The sequence below is a fragment of the Diadema antillarum genome, unplaced genomic scaffold (genome assembly GCF_040938485.1).
Source record: "Diadema antillarum isolate AM-2024a unplaced genomic scaffold, OU_Dant_1.0 seq00000759_RagTag, whole genome shotgun sequence".
In the NCBI taxonomy this organism is placed as follows: Eukaryota; Metazoa; Echinodermata; class Echinoidea; order Diadematoida; family Diadematidae; genus Diadema; species Diadema antillarum.
Genome location: NW_027271650.1, coordinates 590,269 through 610,311, shown reverse-complemented (window position 1 = coordinate 610,311; position 20,043 = coordinate 590,269). Strand labels below are relative to the sequence as shown.

The window sequence follows — 20,043 nt, the reverse complement described above, 5'->3', positions numbered from 1 at the left end:
ATTAACTGTATGTCACACGGCCATTCTGTGATCAAATATCTCTCCCTCTCTCTCTCTTTCTCTTGCTCTCTCTGCACTGTGGGGATGTACACCGCGTTTGTGATGGCAGCGACGCGTGATGCGTTGAGGGCACAGGCGCTCTCACCTGCAATAATGCAGCTAATCAATTGTACAAACCTTTCAACCGAACTTAAAAGGGCATCGCATAATCACACAACATGGGGTGAAATAACAGCCTACAGTATGCCCAGTATGACACATACACAAACACACATGCACACACATACACAAAATCATTTGGGGTATCATAAAACGATGGGTGTTTAAGTTAGGTTCAGACAGTCAAAACCTTGAAAGAGAAAATGGATGGTTACATTTCAGAAGTTTGCTTTTATTTTTAGATCACCCTCTCATTTACAATGTATCGTTTATACTATTTCAATAAATGCAAACAATGGGAAAATGACCAGTTGAATAAAAATAGGCAAAGAAAATGGGATTCAAACCCTAGACCTCTGGATTGCTAGAGCGGTAAACATACCAACTGACATATGGAAAACCCTTGTACAGTGTTTGTCCTTAAAGTGAAAGCCTTGATTCTCAAATCTCATATAGTTAGAAGCTTGCATTAACCTGACATAAACCCAAAGAAAAGGAAATCAACTTGGGTATAAAGGCCAGGGATCACCGAAGTGATGCAGGATTTTGAATACATTTTCAATGCAAACAATAGCTCAGTCAGTGAGAGCACTAGTCTAGCAATCCAGAGGTTTTTTGGTTTGAACCCAGATGGAATCTCATTTTCTTTGCTCATTTTTCTTCCTACTTTTTATAGTTCATATTTTTCAACGGTGGAGAATGCTGAATTTCAAGCAAAATGAATTATATATTGGTTCTGTAATGTATTCAGATTTTATGGATCCTCTGTTCACAAAAGTTGCACTTTAAAAACTACAAAGCTTGCTGGAGGCTTGCCCTACCTAGCAACTACTGAGCAAAATCCTGCCTGTGGAACTTAATTGGAGATAGCAGGTGAATGAAATACTTTGCTTCTAGGCTATAAGAAAAGAAACATTCATGAATTGTCATAAATTACAGAACAGTCTATTAGAGATGCGGGGGAGGAATGGTTAGGATCCCTTACCGTCCCTCCAGTGTGAATATCTTCTTCTCCTCCATGATGGAACGTCCCTCCTTCATGTTGATCTCCCACAGGTGCAGGGTGTTATCCTCCAGGAGACTGATGATGCGTCCCTATGGCAACGGGGAAAAGGATGGTAGACTTTCAAGACTTTGGGGGAGGGGAGCCCATTCTCCTTCCTAAACATCACACTCATAAATCAAATCTTTTTCATGCACTCCCCGGAGTAAGGAAATCTCTTGGCACCAAAACTTCAGAATTAATAACTAAGAGAGTACTAAAAATTTATGGCCTGACTCAAATGGAATGCTTATGCCACTACATCTGAATGTGAGTCATCCAAAATGCTGGTATCCCACTGCATGTAATAAAATAAAAAATGTTGCTGTCCATGTTTTTCTACCCATACTCTTGCACTCTACCTAAGCCTGCACATTAGAAGAACAAAGATTTAAGCAAACTGTCATCTCAAATTTCAGTTGATCAAAATGGAGTGCAATCAAATAGCCAGAAGAGTGAAAAACAAGAAACATTTTCTAATGGAATCAGACATAAATATGAAAGCTGCGGAAATTTCGCATATATTTTTATTGTAAAGTGAAACTGTCCAAAGGCCAAAGGTACCATAATATTATGTGGATATAACTTACTAATGCTCTATGTGTGTTACTTGTATAATATCTGTAATGACACCCAACAGAATCTCAACCGTTTGGCATTAATCCTGTCACTACCACCAAGGATCAATTCATAAACTACACCAATGACATTTTGAAATGGGGTTTTTGGAGACAGTAAACATGTTCAGTGCCAGGGTCTTTGGACAACAAAGCTATAGGGCTTCTCTGTGCTAATCAGCACTCAAAGCTCATAAAGGGTTAAACAGGAGTAAAAGGCGAAGGATGAGATGAAATATGATGATGATGATGGTGATGGTGGTGATGATGATGATGATGATGATGATGATGATGATGATAATGATGATAATGATTAAAGGATGTGTGAGATGACAACATGTGTGAGAGATACAGACAAACAGAGAGAGAGAAAAAAAAAAGCAAGAGGTAATTGAGATAAGGTAATAAGAGAAAATGCATGAGAGTGCATCCTGGAAAGAGTGACAGGTGGATGGAAGAATGACAGAAGGATGAATGAATATGGGATGGAGGATCTTACCTCAGCTGGGAGGAAGAAGAGCTTCCAGACGGAGTGTTCTCCATCATGGACCCCAAAGAATTCCACTCCTGGAGCTCCGTGGCTGGTGAATTAAGCTGGTCAAGGAAAGCTTTCGAATCAGCGCAAAGTGATAACCAATACATCTCATTGCAAATTGGCTCAAGTCTGTAAAATATCACACCAAGGTAATCTGAAGGAACATCACTTTCAGACTCATTAACAATCACTCACTCTTTTCCCTGCCTCTCTATCTGTCTGTCTATCTACTAGTATCTTATCTGTCTATCTATCTATCTATCTATCTATCTATCTATCTATCTATCTATCTATCTATCTATATCTATCTCTAGCAGATATATCCATTCCTTTTTTAGTTTTCAATAGGTAGGCCCACTCAATCCATCTGTTGATCTCTACCCACCTGTTCTTAAACACATACAATTGTACATCATTTCTTTAATCTCATTTCAAAATTTAAATCTCAAAGGAACACATCCCTAGAGACTAAATGAAAATTATAAATAAAAAAAAAATCACATCATACACATTAAAAAATGTTGAAGGCTGTAATGATTAAGCAGTTAGGACTTTGAAAAGGGTAGGTTTTATGTCTGTAGTTGCTGAATGCTCCTACATCATCCCTAAAATTACTTGCAAGTGATACTGATCATGATTATAAATCCCAACACTTGCATTACCTTCACACCACCACTAAGAAATGCAGGCATAGCATGATGAGGGAAAAAAAAGTATTTGCACTTAGGTCAGGTCAAATATGAAAAGATGCAGCCAAGAGATGGAAGAATAATTGAAATGCCACAAATTCCTTAATGTTATTTCAAAAATACAATTTGACCTGAATTTCACTCCTATGCATACATACAAATGGATGTATGTGGCCATGTCAGGTGTATTTACGTACTTTCAATGGGTAACTATTGCATTAGTATCTTAGGCGATGCAATTACTCTACTTGAGAGGAGACGAAGTGCAGTCATGGACATGAATGTAGGTCTCATGCATATATAGCAAAGCCGACAATGGCCTCAAATTTGAAATTACAAATTTGATAGTCCCTAGGGGCTGATGTTAGCCATTAGGGGGAAAGAAAAAATCATGGTACTAGCCTTCAAGAATAATAGAACTTGACTCAGCAGACAGCATTAAGCATGCACCCTACACCAGCTACATACTGGAACTACGTCATCATTATGGGGTCAACTTGCTAACATTGACTGACTTCAAGTTAGGCTTATTGCTGGCACTCATGTTGATATATAATATCACTAACACTAGGCTAGCGCTGAACTAGAAATCATCCGCTGTGTCACAAAACAACACAAAAAACCCAAACTTATATGTTACAAAACTTTGAAAAATTCTGTAGTGACTTGAAGGACATTCTTCACAGACATTTGTTTCATTCTCCTCTTTTCACCCAAGTCCTCTAAAAGGAGTACAGGCCTAAAGTATCTTATTTCACAATCAGGAAAGAGAGGAAATGTATATAAACACATACATTACAGTTTGTAAGTGCAATCTTACACCATGGAGATCATTTATAACCATCTGATGACTATATGTGACAGTGCACCTCAAAACAAACAAAAAGTCGCCAGACATGAGTTTTTAGTTAAGTCCATATTCTGAAAGAGCAGACTTTAAGCTTTAAAATGATGTATAACTCAAATCAAATGGACTCTGACAACCTATCTAAATATTAGAAAGAAAGCACAAACTCAGGAAAAGTGTGAACTGAGAAAAGAGGCTCTGAAGTGCAGTGTCTATTCAAGCGCTTAATCTTTACTAAACCGTGCTGGCTGTGCGATGAATGGGACAAAAAACAGGAAGTAAACCACCAGAGTAACAACAATGAAGGGATTGTCAGATTGAAATGAAATTAAGCTGGCCTCATAAACACATTCAGTCCATAATCAATGCCAACTTTCAAAGCAGTAGCACTATCTTTTCAAAAGTTACTAGAGTTGAAAGTGAAGAGTGTGGACAAGGTTTTTCAGAAATGAAAAAAGGATTCTAAAGACACACATAACCACACTATTCTACCAAAAAATGTTCGAGATAAACTGCTAAAAAAACACACTTTCCTGCCTGTTTTATGATACCAAATTTTAGCATAATTTAAAAGAAGACCCGATCTTTCAGAAAATATGAAAAAGTAAAGTTCGGCTAGGTTGACCCATTTCACTTATTTTCAGTCCTCACGCAAAATCAGTGTGTGCGACTTTATGTTCGTTTTGAGGTGCACGGTCACATATAGCCATTGTAAGTGAAAGTATTGTTGTTGTGTTGGATATCACTACAAGTATTTTGGTTTCAAGTATAAAGAAGTTTCTTTATATGCACAAAGGATGTTGTTATAAAAAAGTACTGGATATCACAACAAGTATATTGGTTTCCAGTATAAAGAAGTTTCTTCATATATTCAAAGGATGTCATTAAAAAAAATGAAGACACGTAGAACGGACCATGTTACCGATAGTGGTGACCTTCAAATTTACTCAACAGGTTTGTTGTCGTTACAGAGCTGCAAATATGTACATACAGACAATGCAAACAAGATAATAAATGGCTGAGAGTAAACACAAAGCGTTCCTCTTTATCTGATATAACACTTTATGTTCAACCGGGCTAATGCATACGACAGATACTTGTGAGAAATGGCGAACAGCCTTTGAACATCTGCACTTCAAAGCATTTGTGACCCTGCATCACAAAACCAACAAAAAGTCGCCAGAAATGGATTTTTAGTAAAGGGCAGATTCTAAAAGAGCAGACTCTAACCTTTAAAATGATGTATAGCTCAATTGAAATGGACTCTCCTAACCTATCTAAATATTGAAAAGAAAGCATGCGCTCTGGAAAAGTGGAACCGAGAAAAGAAGCTCTGAAGTAAAGGGTCTACCTGTCTATTCAAGCATTAAATCTTGACCAAACCGTGCTAGCTGTGCGATGGATGGGACAAAAAACCGGATGTAAACCACTGGGGCAACAACAATGAAGGGATTATATGATTATGTTGAAATTAAGCATGCTCTATTAACACGTTCTGACCATGATTCAAGCCAACTTTCAAAGCAGTAGCCTTATCCCTTCAAAAGTTATCAGACTTGAAAGTGAAGAGTGTGCAAAGGGTTATCAAGAAATGAAAAGGGGCCTATAAGACATAATACCTGATCTCACTACTCTACAAAAAAGGTTGTAGAAAAACTGCTGAAAATCACTTTCCCATTCATTTTATTATCCCAAACTTAAGAATAATGTAGAATAAGAGTAGTTCTATCAGAAAATATGAAAAACTTAATATTGGCTTAGTTGACTCGTTTCACCTTTTTTGAGTCCATACTTAAAACCAAGGGGTGCGACTTTTTGTTCGTTTTGTGATGCACGGTCACATGTGGTCTTTAGATGTGGGGGGGGGGGGGGTCCATTTCACATCATTGGTTTAAACTGGCAAATCAAAAAGTTAGTGACAGACATAGGGTAGAAAACAATGCTGTTCACCAATACAGATACACTCAACTGAAACATTTTTATAGTTTCAACTTCAATCTTTCGGTGCCTAGAGGATGCCTAACATACTCAATATAGACAATGTGAGTTTCCATTAACACCTAGAGTCCATGGGGGAGGGGGGGGGGGGTGAGGATTGCAGTTCAGTGCTAGGGCCTGAAAGATATTATACTTTGATGCTGTCATATCATGACAAAGGTGAGTAGAAAAATGCAAAGGAAGAGAGGTAGTAGAGTGTTGTACACAATCCTGTTGCAGAAAAGTTGAGATCAAACATAGGTCAGAATATCAAACATAAGTATCTGTATACTCAATTCTGATTGCTTGATGCCTGCTTATGTTTGACTTTCTGACTTATGTTTGATTACATTTTTTTAAAGCAACATGGCCTAAGGTAGATATTCCTTTTAACAGTTGAGACAAAAAAAAGTACTATACAACCAGACATTTTCATGTGCATTTCAATTTCGCGAATTTCACGAGAGCCAAGATTCGCGAAATTTAAATGCACGCAAAAGTTCTTGTCAACACTATATATATATATATACACTAAAATTTCATGCCGCGAAAAAGGCTGTTGGCTCCAATACGTGAAATTTCATGCTGTGAATATATTTGGTTCTATAGTACATTTGTAAGTAATTAAAAGGAATAGGAGCAAAGTGTCATAAGGGCTTTTTACACTTGTGTTTCTTAACCCCGGACTTTCTCTGACCCAGGACTATCTTTAGTCCCGTACCAATTTTTTCAGCTTTTTACACTCGCCAATTAGTCCCGTACTATCTCTTGTCCGGGGCTAAGGAGAAAACTGACCTTTTTACACTCGTATTTCTTAGCCCCGGACTTTCCAAACCACATGAATATTCATAATTACGCTGTGTACTGTACACGTACACGCACGCACCGGCAGCACTTGATTACCTCGTTTCTGATTGGTCAGTGAGGGTCGGACTTTGTCTCCGTCGCTTCGCCCAGGATTATTTTTTCGTTCTGTTTACACTCACTTGCTTGGCACCGCAATTGCGGTGCTAACCCCTGCTATTTTGCAGGGCCAGATAGTACCGTACTATCGGTGGGGCTAGCCCACTTTGGCAAAAACGAGTGTAAACAGAAAGTGGGCTAAGGATAGTCCCGTACCAACGGTGGGGCTAAGGCCCCCCCTAAGCCCCACCGTTGGTCCGGGGCTAAGCAAAATTTTACAAGTGTAAAAAGCCCTATAGAGATGTCCCTAGCCTTTCTATTCCTCATTCATTCTGTATCTTTCAAACCAATCTCCCCTCTGCTTCTCTCTCCTATAGACACGCGCACACATCTTGCTGTAATTTTCAAACCTTCGTTGTCCCATCCATCATCATCTCTCCTTCTCTCTCTCCCTCTCCTTCTCTATCTCTTTCCGTCCCTAAGGCATCTTCACAAGTAATCTGTTACTGCGTTAATGAAGCACTGTGACCAGATCTCCCTCTAAGCGCATGAATTATTCAGTGACAATCTGTCGCAGCAAAGCACTCCCGGGGAAAGGGGCGAAAAATTGACCACCGAACAAGAGACTTTCGTTTTCTAATTCGACTCTCATCACCACCACCACCACCCCCTACCTGTTTTATCCATGCATATCACACACTTACGTAAGATTGTGCATGGCTGCTGGGAATAGCACAAGCCAATTAACATTTGTATACCCAACAAATTAATATAGTGTACACTTGTGTACCTGATTCTTTCGTTAACACTTCCGATGCTGCTGTTAAAGATTTCTATAACATCCCAAATTGGAAGGTTACAGTCTTATATTTTTTATGTCAATTAAGGACACTGTAAACATGGACTTATCTATATATACACACACACATACTCACACACACAACATATAGGTCTATATATTTTCAAGCAGAACATATTTTTAAACATAAATAAATCTTTCAGCAGAAAACAATTTTGATACTCTCCTGTACACTTTTTCTGCTTGCCTTGTATTAACCATGATATTATACATAATTGACAGTGTGTATACACGCAGGTAAGGTATGCATGTGAAATAGACTAACATATCACACATGCCAAAATATAAAATGTATACTAAACAAAAATCTGCTTTTTGTCAAGACATGAGAGCAACAGCGATCACAACATGAAAAAAAAATGTAATGTGTATACTCTTTCAAACAAAAATGCTATAAACTACGCTCACAGCCAGGAGAGAGGTATGACTGAATGCAGCGACGATTTTAACGTGAATGTCCCCGGAACATGACCAAAATGCTTCGCTGAAACCAAGGTTCAGACAGAGTTCATAGCACAATTTGCATAACAGTAATTCAACCACCTCACCATCGCCATTTTCTCCCCCATTTTCGTCACCAAGCCGAGGGACTTGAACCCTCTGCATTTCAATAATTGATCAAGTTCTCGGGGGAGTCAGTAATTGACAGACCTCTATGGGCCAAGCCTTTGGGTGGTTTCACACTGCATATATCTTGTGTTTGTAATGACGTTTTCCGCGATGTTTTTCCAATCACATTTGGATGTACACTGCAAAAAATGTGGTGTTAAAAGTGTAACACCAACCGGGTGTCAAACTGTGGGTGTTAAATTTGGTGTTAAATTGACACAATTTGACACCCTTCGGTGTTAATTTAACACCAACATTCTCTCATTCATTGGGTGTTAGATTCTCGGTGTTAAAATGACACCCAAGTGGTGTTACAGTTTTGTCATGAAAAGGGGGTTTTCACTAATAACACCGTATCGGTGTTAGTTGTCCACCAGAGAAAATCACGTGTTCGCAGTCCGATGATCTCATTGGTTACACATGCCAATGCCTGAAATTTGTTGCTGTGGCGCGGAGTCGTCAACGTCTGTCATCGCGATAGTCAGGTTTTCGATGTCGTCTGGGGCTAAAAATGACATTGAATCTATGATGGTGACTTTGCTAAGTCTGTCAGCGGGGATAAGTATCTTTTAAGGTAATTATTTCCTGTACCAGTTATTTTCTATCATAAACGATGTGCATGATTTTCACGGATTTCATCGCATATTATAGACAACTTTGTCTTTGCACGCACGTAATACTATAGTATACTATGTAGCGCAGCGTAGCCTATAGTGTTTGCCATACATAATAGGCCATAACACGTACGCGCTGCAGCGGTCAGCCGGTGCATTGAGTCCGAATTTCGCTGAGGGTTCCTTTGTCCAATAATTGCATTTTAAAAATATCATCAAATTTTAAATATAAAAGGTTCCGTGGCATTTTGTATTGTTATTGATGTAGTTTTCTTACCTCTGAGGCTCTGGTGCGGATCTTTGTTAGCGCGCAAATCATTACCCGCTACTGACGTGCACGAAGACGAAGTTCGAACAATGTTTGTGTGTACATGTTCGTAGGTTTGTACGTGTTCGTAGGTATAGTGGTAGGCCCCTAGGCCTACTATATTTTTTGTAGGGCCTACTGTAACTGTTCTAGGTCCAAACTGTTAGGTTTAAATTAGTACTAGGTACTAGTAGCAAATATCGCTCTAAAAAGAGCGTAAATACCCGATTAAAGGGGCTGGGTGGGGGGTTCTCCCGACCCGATTTTTGTTTATCACAACAGGTTACGTGATGTTTTCAGTAGCTACAGTGTAACACTACACGTAGGAACGTAGGGGCCTATATAGGACGCTAGTGTTTGCGCGTGGATCTTACGTTAGAATCTACTAACTAGTTTCTAATATGAGTACTACTATTTATGAGTTTGCTAACCGCTTACAAATTTACATTATATAAGAATATGCTCTTATAAAGTTGATGACGTCACATGCATGTAAAACCGGTATTTCCACCGAGTCCATGTTAAGACTCTAGACTCTAGATCTAATTGTAAGGTGCGAGTTCAAGGGTAGCGAGAAACAGAATCACAGCCCATATTAATAACTGGCAGTTGTTCTCTGTCTGAGAACTGATCCTAAATTTCACAAATGAGTCAAAATGGAATACATGTATCATCGCTTTTTTCATGATTCAGGTGAGGGAATATACGTCTACTTTGATGGTAGTATTTGTTGAAATAATCTCTTGAAAAAAAAAAGAAAATCCCTTCTGGAATATGCCTCTTCCCCATACTTATGTTATTGCCACACTTAATGATATTGGCAATAGTGCACTTGAGAATCTTGAAAATGACAGAATTGCAAAAAGACCTTTTATTATCTATCTAAAAAACCTTGAAAATGAGAGTAGATCAATTGCAAAATGGCATTTGATTTTTCCATTTCTCCTCAAATAATATTTGCATAAATGTACACTGCATAAAGATGATGAATACCTGGAAGCAGGATATTATTGCCCCCCCCCCCTCCCCCCTGGTGGCTAATTAAAACGAACTTGAAATTATGAGCATATCTCAAGTAGGTATATATAATAGAATCACCGACTGAATTAATCTGAAGCCACCTGAACAAAACCCTTTGTTTTCTGCAGTTCTGATCAAATCTTTCATGCACACAAGATAAATCTGTTTCATGCACTTGTATACAGTAAATACACTAGTGCAGTTATGTGGATGTTCAGTACTTTGAATCCTAAGCCAGTGCATCACACCTTGCGCACCAGTTTGACAGTTTGTGGACTTGTAGCCACTTGATAATTATGTATGTTCATGGTCCTTACACTTGCAGGTTGAACAGTACTTCTCACTCCTTCTCCCAGGCAACGATGCCAAGCTTTTTTGAGCAGTGGCCAGTTTTTGGTGGAAGGTCTTGTCAAGCTAGCAAGAGGAAAGCCTTCAGAAACCACAGTCAAGCTGTTGAGATTGCTGGGAGAACACATGCGGAAAACTGATGTGGATTCATGAGACTTGGAGCAATCATCAAATAGTGTACCACCAGACCTGGTAGCAGTCAGGGTATGCACAATACTATAGGTTTTGAAAGCCCCTTTTTTATGTTCTAGATGTCTATCCATCCAATATCGTTTCTTGTGTATCATGCCGCAAGTTGAAAACAATCATCTGTGAATGAAACTTGGTAAGGCTATGTAAATCCAGGGGGCGTTCCACAAAACTTGTCATTGGTGACAACTGTTATAAGTAGCTGAAATCTTTGCATCTGACAATACATTTTATCAAACGTTTCCCTGGAGTCGATAAGGGTCATGAGGTCAATAATCAAGGGTCAGGAGCCCTTCATTATGAAAAAAAAAAATGCAGGAAATATCTTGTGACTTTGATTATTCAAAGGTAGATGAATGGATTTCACCAAACTCAATTGTAATATCAAAGTTCACAGTCACAAATCAATATGTAATGTAATTTTGTTATTTTGGAGATGCTGATGAAATAAAGAAGAGTTTTTTTTTTTTCTTGTTTTTTTTTAAAGAAGTCACACAACAACCCATGGGTTCATCCTACATGAAGGATCATATGTTTTACTTAATGCTCCCTGATTATGCAGTGCAATTCACTGATAATTTCTGTTGATACCTGGATACTTTGTTAATGAGTCGTAGAATATATTGTATATAACATGCATTTCTTACAACACAGCATAGAATGTAAGTAACCTGCAAATCCTTCTTGTACTCTATCTGCTTCCACCTGTGAACCAGGGCGCAAGGATTGTGCAAGATTGCTGTGGCTTTGGCTATAGACTACCTTATCCGATTTCAAAAGGTAAGTCTACATGACTATAAGGTTTGTTCAAATATGATGCGACAAACCCCCTGACATTTTTAGTGTTCAGATATGGTGCGCCAAACCACGCCACTTTCATTATGTTAATGAATGCACATGACTCAAAAAAAAAATAAGATAAAGATAAACTCATGACATTGTATCTTCACTTACTTTTGAGCTTGATTGCACCATAACTTCTTGCCTCTGTGTGGCAAAATATATTCCTCTTGCCTCAGTGTTTTTGTTTTGTTTTGTTGCATTTTGATCTGTTTATTTGTTTGTTTTTTACCATCTCATATCGCATTGATTTGTGCACTAAAATGTTGCCGGAGTTTGACTCATCATATCTGAACAAGTCTTTATGAGTCATTTTGGACAGGCAATTAGAACTCACAGTACTTTGGTATTCTGAAAATGAAATTGATTTTTACGAGTTTAATTGATTTTGCATTTTCTACTTTCTATGATCTGTTTTTGTATTAGAAAAGAAATTAGAGGTCAAGGGAAATTTTCTGGGTTTTTTTGTGTTGTTGGACTATGTAATTTATTAAGATCACTTGCTTTTCAATGTTTCACAGGTTAACTTTTTTTTTTGGATGTTGTGAATATTTTTGTGCACTTGCCTTTGTCAGGGTTATGTCCTGATGTCGACGAGAACTTTACTCGTGAATGCTTCAAAGTCGATCCTTGAACTTTAAAGATTGTCTTCCCCATATGTAGGCTGAAGTTTTGAAGTTGCTTTTTGATCAGTCACGAATAAGAGAAAAGTGATAAATTTCAAAGCTTCTTTAAGAAAAAATAGGTATAAGTGAGTTTTAATTGTGAAATTATAGTGATCTTTAAGTAAAATGGAATAAGATCCATTTATTATCCTCTGCCAAGAAGTGGTGCCTGAATTGTTATGGTTTTGAGTAGTCCATCCCTCCGTGTGTGTGATAGCTTGAAATCTGTTAAAATAATCATAAATGTGAATAAAATGTGTTGAGCCTATGTATGACTGAGTCTATCAAATTGCATTATGGAATCGAAATAAAGGTCACAGTCAAATTTGTCTAGTTTTTATTTGTAATAGATTCATACAATGTCTGTTTGTTTTTCATTGTTTCCTTACATTTTCAGCCTAATGCTAGTTTTGATCACCACTTGAAGAGGGAAAGCAGAAGAAGATGCAGCTCTTGATGCAGCTTGCTTGACAGAGGACGTCAGAAGGATAACATACATGTGTACCAATATTACTTCATTGTTGACCACTTGGTACTACCCTGCCCTGGTGATATCATTCAGAGTGCCTTCGACACATTGTTCAAAGCACATTAAATATGTGTTTTGTCTACGGTATGCAAAACCTCTCATCAACCTTTGGACATTTGGAATTACCCCGAGTTCGTGAACCGAGATCTAAACTTTCAAATAGATAATGAAGTGATGCATTCTTTAGGAGTTCCCACTGAAACTGTTTTTTTTTCACTGTTTGCCATACGAACATGGACTGAGTGATGGACAAACAATAAATTGCGCCCAGGGGGGCCTGTGTACGGACATAATTTGATTCGTTCAATGGTTTTAGAAGACACTTGAAGAATCATCATTGTGACAATGAAACTGTGAAGATACTCCAAGTCCAGTTCTATGGAGGAACCGAGATAGAGACTGATGATACAAGTTGTATACAGTTGATGAAGCAGTACTCTCCATTAGTCGATGACAGTTTTTGATGAGGAGGTGATTACCTTTAGTCCAGAGGACATTGAACAACGACCTTGTAATTTTTACATGTCCTAGTTTACATGTGTCAGTATGGAGTAATGCATTACCATGGTAACATCAAATTTTCATAAAGATTACAAATACAGAATGTGGATCAAGCTACTCAGTTTTAAATCAATTCTGTTGAAATTTGATTGTCCAGAAATCTGTTGCCATGGCAATTGCAGTTTTTAAACAAATCATACAAAATTGTGTGGATCACGCTGCTCTCTTAGTTTCTTTTTTTTTAGCATTTAAATTTGAATTTGATACATATGGTCACTATGATAATATGTTATCGTGCAAGACACTTTTTGTGGGGGTCATAAATCCGTTTCCATGGCAACAGCATCTTCATACAAATCATCCACAAGTACGATGTGGATTCAGCTAACTTCCTCAGATTTTGAGCATTTGACTTTAAATTTGGCACATGTGACCACTGTATTATGTACCTGTGCAAATTTTATTTTTCGTCATTGTCAAATAGTATGTTGTCAAGTTAATGGTAGTTTGTAATGAGAATCGTATAAACTACAAGTGGATTGAGCTTACTCTCTCAATTTTTGGCAATAACCTTGAGATATGACACCTATATATTGTGACAAGATAAATTCTAGATGTGCAAAACACTTTTCTCGTCAATGTTAAACAATGCGTTGCCATGCTAACTTTTTTTTTTAATACAAAGCAATTGAAGATATTGTGATTGACTCATAACTCCCTCATGTTTTAGGCATTTGACTTGAAATTTGGCACGTGACCACTGTAGTGCGCTAATGTGCAAATGTCATCTTTTGTATCGGTCAAAGAAAGTGTTATCATGGCAGTGACATTTTCAAATTAAAAACTTACACAACAGTTGATTATGCAATCTCCCTCAGTTTCTGAGCATCTGGCCTGAAATATTGAACAGAGTGCTAATGTAATGGCAACCATCTTTTAAAATGAAAATCAAACAAAAAATATTGTGAATTGGGTGAGCTCCCTCAGTTTTCTAGCATTTGACTTGAGGTTTCGCTCATGTAACCAGTGTAATCTTAAAATGAGTCGCACACTGATCTCACTGTTGAGTAATCTTGCTATGGTAACAACTTTTGTTACATTGTGCTTTTTTTTCAACAAAAGGCATACAAGAATATCATGAATTGAGCTAACTCTCTAAGTTTTAGGTGGGGGTATCAATTACATCCAGTTCGAGTTGAAAATATTGGCCCAAGAAGGCCTTATGTGTGTCATTTGAATATTTAAATGATCCGAATTTCACATGCTTGTATCATCACTTGCAATAGCATTGATCAAAAGAAAGAGTATAATTTTTTTTTTATGTTAACATTTTACAACCAGACTGGATGATCTATGTTGAATATTTGAATTATACAGCTTAGTAGGCAATTCAATTTGAACATTTGAATGATAGAGCCAAGAAGATATAATACTAGTATCAATTTCATGTGAAAATTCAACTTGATAGTGCCAAGAAGGCCAAAGGTATTCAGAGTGAGTATTTAAATTTGATATTTTAGCCTACAATAGCCATAATGTATCTCATTTGCATAGATAATCAAAGAACCAACTGACAGGGTCAAATGTATTCCATTTTGATACTTATATTGTAGAGATGAGGCTTTCATTACATGTAATAGAATTATTGTGTTTTGTTGTGACAGACAGAATTTATTAAATATTTTGATCAACCTAGTAGCACGTGACTGTCTTTCACCTACTTACATTACTGTGCTATTTTGTGCGATTGAATGTGGAGAGTGTGAAATGATGTCGGGGTATCGACACTTCAAATTGTTAATAAAGTTGGCATCACTTGGAATTTATTTTTCACTCTGAAGCGTTGAATCAACACTTCTGTGGTGTCAAATAAACACCAAATAATGCAAACTTATAATACTTTGAAGTGTTAGAATAACACCATGACAGGTGTTGGGGTATAGATTCTAACAACAAATAGTGTTGAAGTTACACCGTCATTGGTGTTAAAGGGTGTCAAAAGAACACCAAAGTGGTGTCAACTTATCAATAATCTAAGCAACACCAAAGCTGGTGTTGGTATATTTTAACACCACGGGTGTTGAACTTACACCATAACTGGTGTTGGGATGTCAAATGAACACCATTATGGTGTCAACTTCTTAACACTCTCTTAAGTGTTGAAAAAACACCGAGGCTGGTGTTGGTATATTTTTACACCCTTTAACACCCATGGGTGTTGGATATTTTAACACCAGAGACGGTGTTACTTCAACACCAGATGGTGTGGTCCTTTATTGAAGTTCGGCCGGTGTTAGATTCAACACCAGTGGTGTTAAATCTAACACCACTGTTTTTGCAGTGTATGATCCATTCAAACACTTGAATAGTGTCCCCTCACCAATTGCTATCAAACAGCAAATGACATTCCATCCAAGAGATAGATATGTCACAAACTCCATGGGCTGTAACATGGGAGTATGGGCTGTAACAAATCAAACAGCATCACTTTAAACATACTAACATGAAAGAGTACACAAGTATGAGCACACACCTCAGTAGAAGTTGATATGAGCTAAACATATATGCTCCGCCCAGGAGATAAAATTCAGATTTGAAAGGATCACACTCACACGCAAGTAAAACTGCAATTGGAGAACACCTCTAGACCGTGACTGGCTAAATATGACATGCATACGGCATTTTGGAGGTTATGATTCAAGTCAGCTTTCAGATGAACAAAAAATAACTTGAGCTTAAAACATATTCCATTCGTGAAGACATTAACTATACATGTTCTCTTTTACAGTCTGAAACCCCTCTTTTTTTTTTCTTTTAATTTTTGCATCTCTCAAGTTCAGCGTGTGTATATATCTATCTTTCCTCTCTGATGGTCCACATCACCTCTTGTTGGGTGTGTAACTGCCACGTAAATTGCTTTGCATTTGCCAAGTGAGGCCCATCATCCACGACTCAATCTGTCCAGAGATGTGTACACCCAACGGCACTTTGGGACCGACTCAGGAACCAATTAATTCTAATTGTAATTGAAGTTCCCTCGGTGGATATCATGGTTCCTACCAATCCATCCTAAAATGAAGGAAACGTGCCCTGCCCACATCTATCTCTCTTTCTCTACCTACATTGTATGTTATATCTCTCTCTTTTTCTGAGCAGAGCACTAGATGTCAACTTTCATACAGTCTCACTTCATCAACAGTTTATTTTGCTAGTTTACTTTTCTCCCCCCCCCCCCTTCTTTCATTTTCTCTCTCCGTTTGACTCCGCTATTCATCAATATCTCCATTCTCTCAAGATGTCTATCTCTCTCCTTATATCTCTCTCCTTTTAGTATCTCTCTCCTTACCATGCTTTCTGTAGTCATATTATGTTTTCCAAAAAATGTCAGGATGACTGCACTTTTGTCTCCTTTTTAGTACTGGCCTACAATGCCTCATTTTCTGTCATAGCATGCTTGATGTATCATAGCAAATCATATACATTTGAACATGACTTGTGATCTAGGTGAATAGTAGCACTCTTGCAAAGGAAATAATTGATTATACATTCACTTCACTTATTGCCGCAAATGGTGCAGGTCTATCACTGCATGTTCTAAGACCACATTATGCACTCCAAATTCCTGACTAGCCCCCAAGCACTTCCGTTTCCTAGCCTTTAACCCTAGTACGAAAAACTGCACTGGACCAATAGAGTACCAAAGTGAGATGTCGTAGCCATTCATCGCCATGGAAACTGGTTCTAAACAACCTCACCTGGCCCAAATATCCGTGAACACCACTGTTGCTAACCATGCTCATACCTGGTTCCAACCCAAGTTTTAACAAAGGATTGTGACATCACACTTTGTTACTCTATATCTACAGCAGTTGTCATGCACATATTCTAGTATAGTGTATGAGAGGGAGATCACACACTACTAGTATCTTGTATATCCCATGGGAGAGGAGAAAACAACAGATGCCATAAGTCCAAGTTCCCACATCACATTATCACCTGGCAGGTGAGGTCAGCACGATTTTCTCCCCATCACACCGGGAGCCTCGACTGTTGCCATGGCAATCCCATCTCCAAAATTTCTCGCTTTATCTCAGGTCAGATTATTTCCAAATTTAGTTACTCCTGCTGCTGTATACATTAGCATGTACTTCTCTTTCCTACACACACACACACACACACACACACACACACTCTCTCTCTCTCTCTCTCTCTCTCTCTCTCTCTCTCTCTACACACACACACACATACACACATACACACACACACACACACACACACATATATATATATAAATATATATCTTATATAGGTAGATAGATGTATGAGTATCTGAATGTATGTGTGAAATTTCTCATTTCACATATCATACATGTATGAATGTGCAGCAAATCCTGTCACAAATTAGGTCTAAATAACGAAATGCATTGGATCGCATGTTACTCTCCACATCCTAGCTCCTGGCAGTGCCAAAACTAATATTGAGACACATCAAATGGATCTTAGGTCACTATGGAAACCCAACATTTCTGCAAACATTGCTGAATGGAATGTCGTCACCACATGAGCTTTGTGTTTCCAGAGCGGTATGAGGCATGGCTGGTATAGCGACGATGATGATGATGGCCTCCCCGAAGGGGCAGGTAAAACAATGGCCCAAGAATCAAGGTGTATATTAGCTGGGGGCACAACAAGGGGAGTGGAGGGTGGGGGGGGGGGGGAGATGAGATGGGTTAGAAAGAGATACCTGCACTTTGCGAATTTCCCCAAGGCTCACGCTGACAATTCTTTTCCAGACATTATATGTATGCATTTCATCTCACTCTGTGTGCTAATGTCTTCCATTACTCAATTGTATCACCTTCTCGCGATCACTTGCAGAATTACCTGGCTGTATACCTTTCCCACAAATCATTCACAGGCAAAATGTGCCAAAGAGCACATGCATGTTTTATTGGAGGTATTCAAACAGGCCCACTTGATAATAAACTTGTGGAAAAAATCTGCTTTATTCACAAAAACCTATTGCTGAATTGTAAATTTCACAAGGGTCCCGCAATGTTTGCTCACAGTCTGAAGACGTATTGACAATTCCAGTTTCTAGCCGCAAGACTTCAACAAATTTGTTCCCTTCTCATCGATCCCATTCAATATGTCTGGGTAGTTCTCGTTCGTCCCTCAGGAATTGTACATAAATGGAAAAGAAGACACATCAAGGATCACACGAGTCAGGTTTTTTTATAACACAACTGTTGGCCTATGGGCCCAATCAGAGTAAATACAGGAAGTCACTGGGGGAAACAACATGATTAAACTTTCAATTTCCTTTACCATAATTGCAACAATATTAAAAATGATACAAAAGCAGACAGCATATATAATAAAAGACAAAGAAAATGTTAGATGAGATGAAGACAAAATGGACAATCAAGATTGCTATCATTAGTATCCTATCATTAGTATCAAGAGATTCCCCCTCAACAAACCAAAGAGTGTCTCATTTCAATACTAGTCTTCACTACAGGTACTAGGTCAAAAACAAAAGAGCAGCCATACTCCATTTCACTGACGTCACATACATACAATACCATCCCTCCCCACAAACACACACACACACACACACACCCACACACCCACACACACACACACACACACATACATACATACAAATATGATGCATTGAAAGGAATATACATAAGAGCGGTATCTCAAGTTGCCCACCACCCCTCCCCCCCCCCACCATCACGCCACTATCCCAAATGAATAGCACATTGCTAATGTGAATGGAGTCCTCGCCTTTACAAGAAGTGGTCATGTCTTCAAAGAAGCCGTCCATACGTAGTCACTGATGCCTGCCTATACAGCGACATGCTCCGGCAGTCAAGCCCTGAATATGAAAATGTCTTGATCAATGAATGGATACACTTTGGCCTTCCTGGTGATTTTTGCCTCCAACTACCCCTCCCCCAACCACCATCCCGACACCCCACCCCACCCCACCCCAACTCCTACCCCTACCCTACCCAAGTCTTCATTTGCTGGGATGCGTGATACACGTATGCATAGACCTAACATCCATCAGTATTACAAGGAAAAAGAATGGTACCGCACCCAAACTGATTCACACCCTGCCTGAGTTAGTGTGTTGGAAGATATTGGACTTCTGTTTTTTCTTTGCAATGATTGAACAAGTTCCATTGTTATACAAATTTTTAGGAAAAATTTTTAAATGAAACTGACAAGATGGAGAATGGGAGAAAGGAATGATAACAGAAAAACTGATGAAGGTACAAGACAAAAGCGACAGGGAGAGAACGAGAGAAAGAAAGCAAGCATGAAGGAAAGACAAAGGGCTTTCATACAAACTGCTGAAATACAATGCTCTCCAAATAAAATGTGTTCAATATTGGCCATCTATTTGGCACAAATTAAGGCATCAATGTTTGTTTGTTTGTTTGTTTTGGTGTCATCATTGTCTTCACTTAAGCATGACAGGATGAGATACATTATACTCATGAGAAATACACTGAAGCATTTGTTTTTTCAATTTCAGGAAAATATATATTTTTTTAATGTGATGCAAAGGAGGATAAGTGCCTTTGACTGGCAATCACTGTAATTACCCCTCTTCCTATAGAGTTTGATGGCAGGCTACATCCAGGACCCTACTCACCATATGGATCAAACAAAATTTGATTCTCATTACGAAAACATTCTCTCCTCCCTCAACTACTAAAATGCATACCTCACACGGCGAAGAGGCCTCTAGATTACATCTAATGACACACACAAAGCT

General features: G+C 38.4%; 1 protein-coding gene across 1 annotated transcript in view; it reads right to left on the bottom strand.

Moving 5' to 3' along the window:
• LOC139738609 (LLGL scribble cell polarity complex component 2-like) overlaps positions 1-20,043 on the bottom strand; it is a 137,265-nt gene that overhangs the window by 50,099 nt on the left and 67,123 nt on the right. Inside the window, exons 4-5 of the mRNA XM_071649225.1 lie at positions 2,318-2,399; positions 1,145-1,254 (exon numbers count right to left, since the gene is read on the bottom strand). Coding sequence (XP_071505326.1) covers positions 1,145-1,254; positions 2,318-2,399 — 192 coding nt within the window. The remainder of the gene's footprint in view (positions 1-1,144; positions 1,255-2,317; positions 2,400-20,043) is intronic.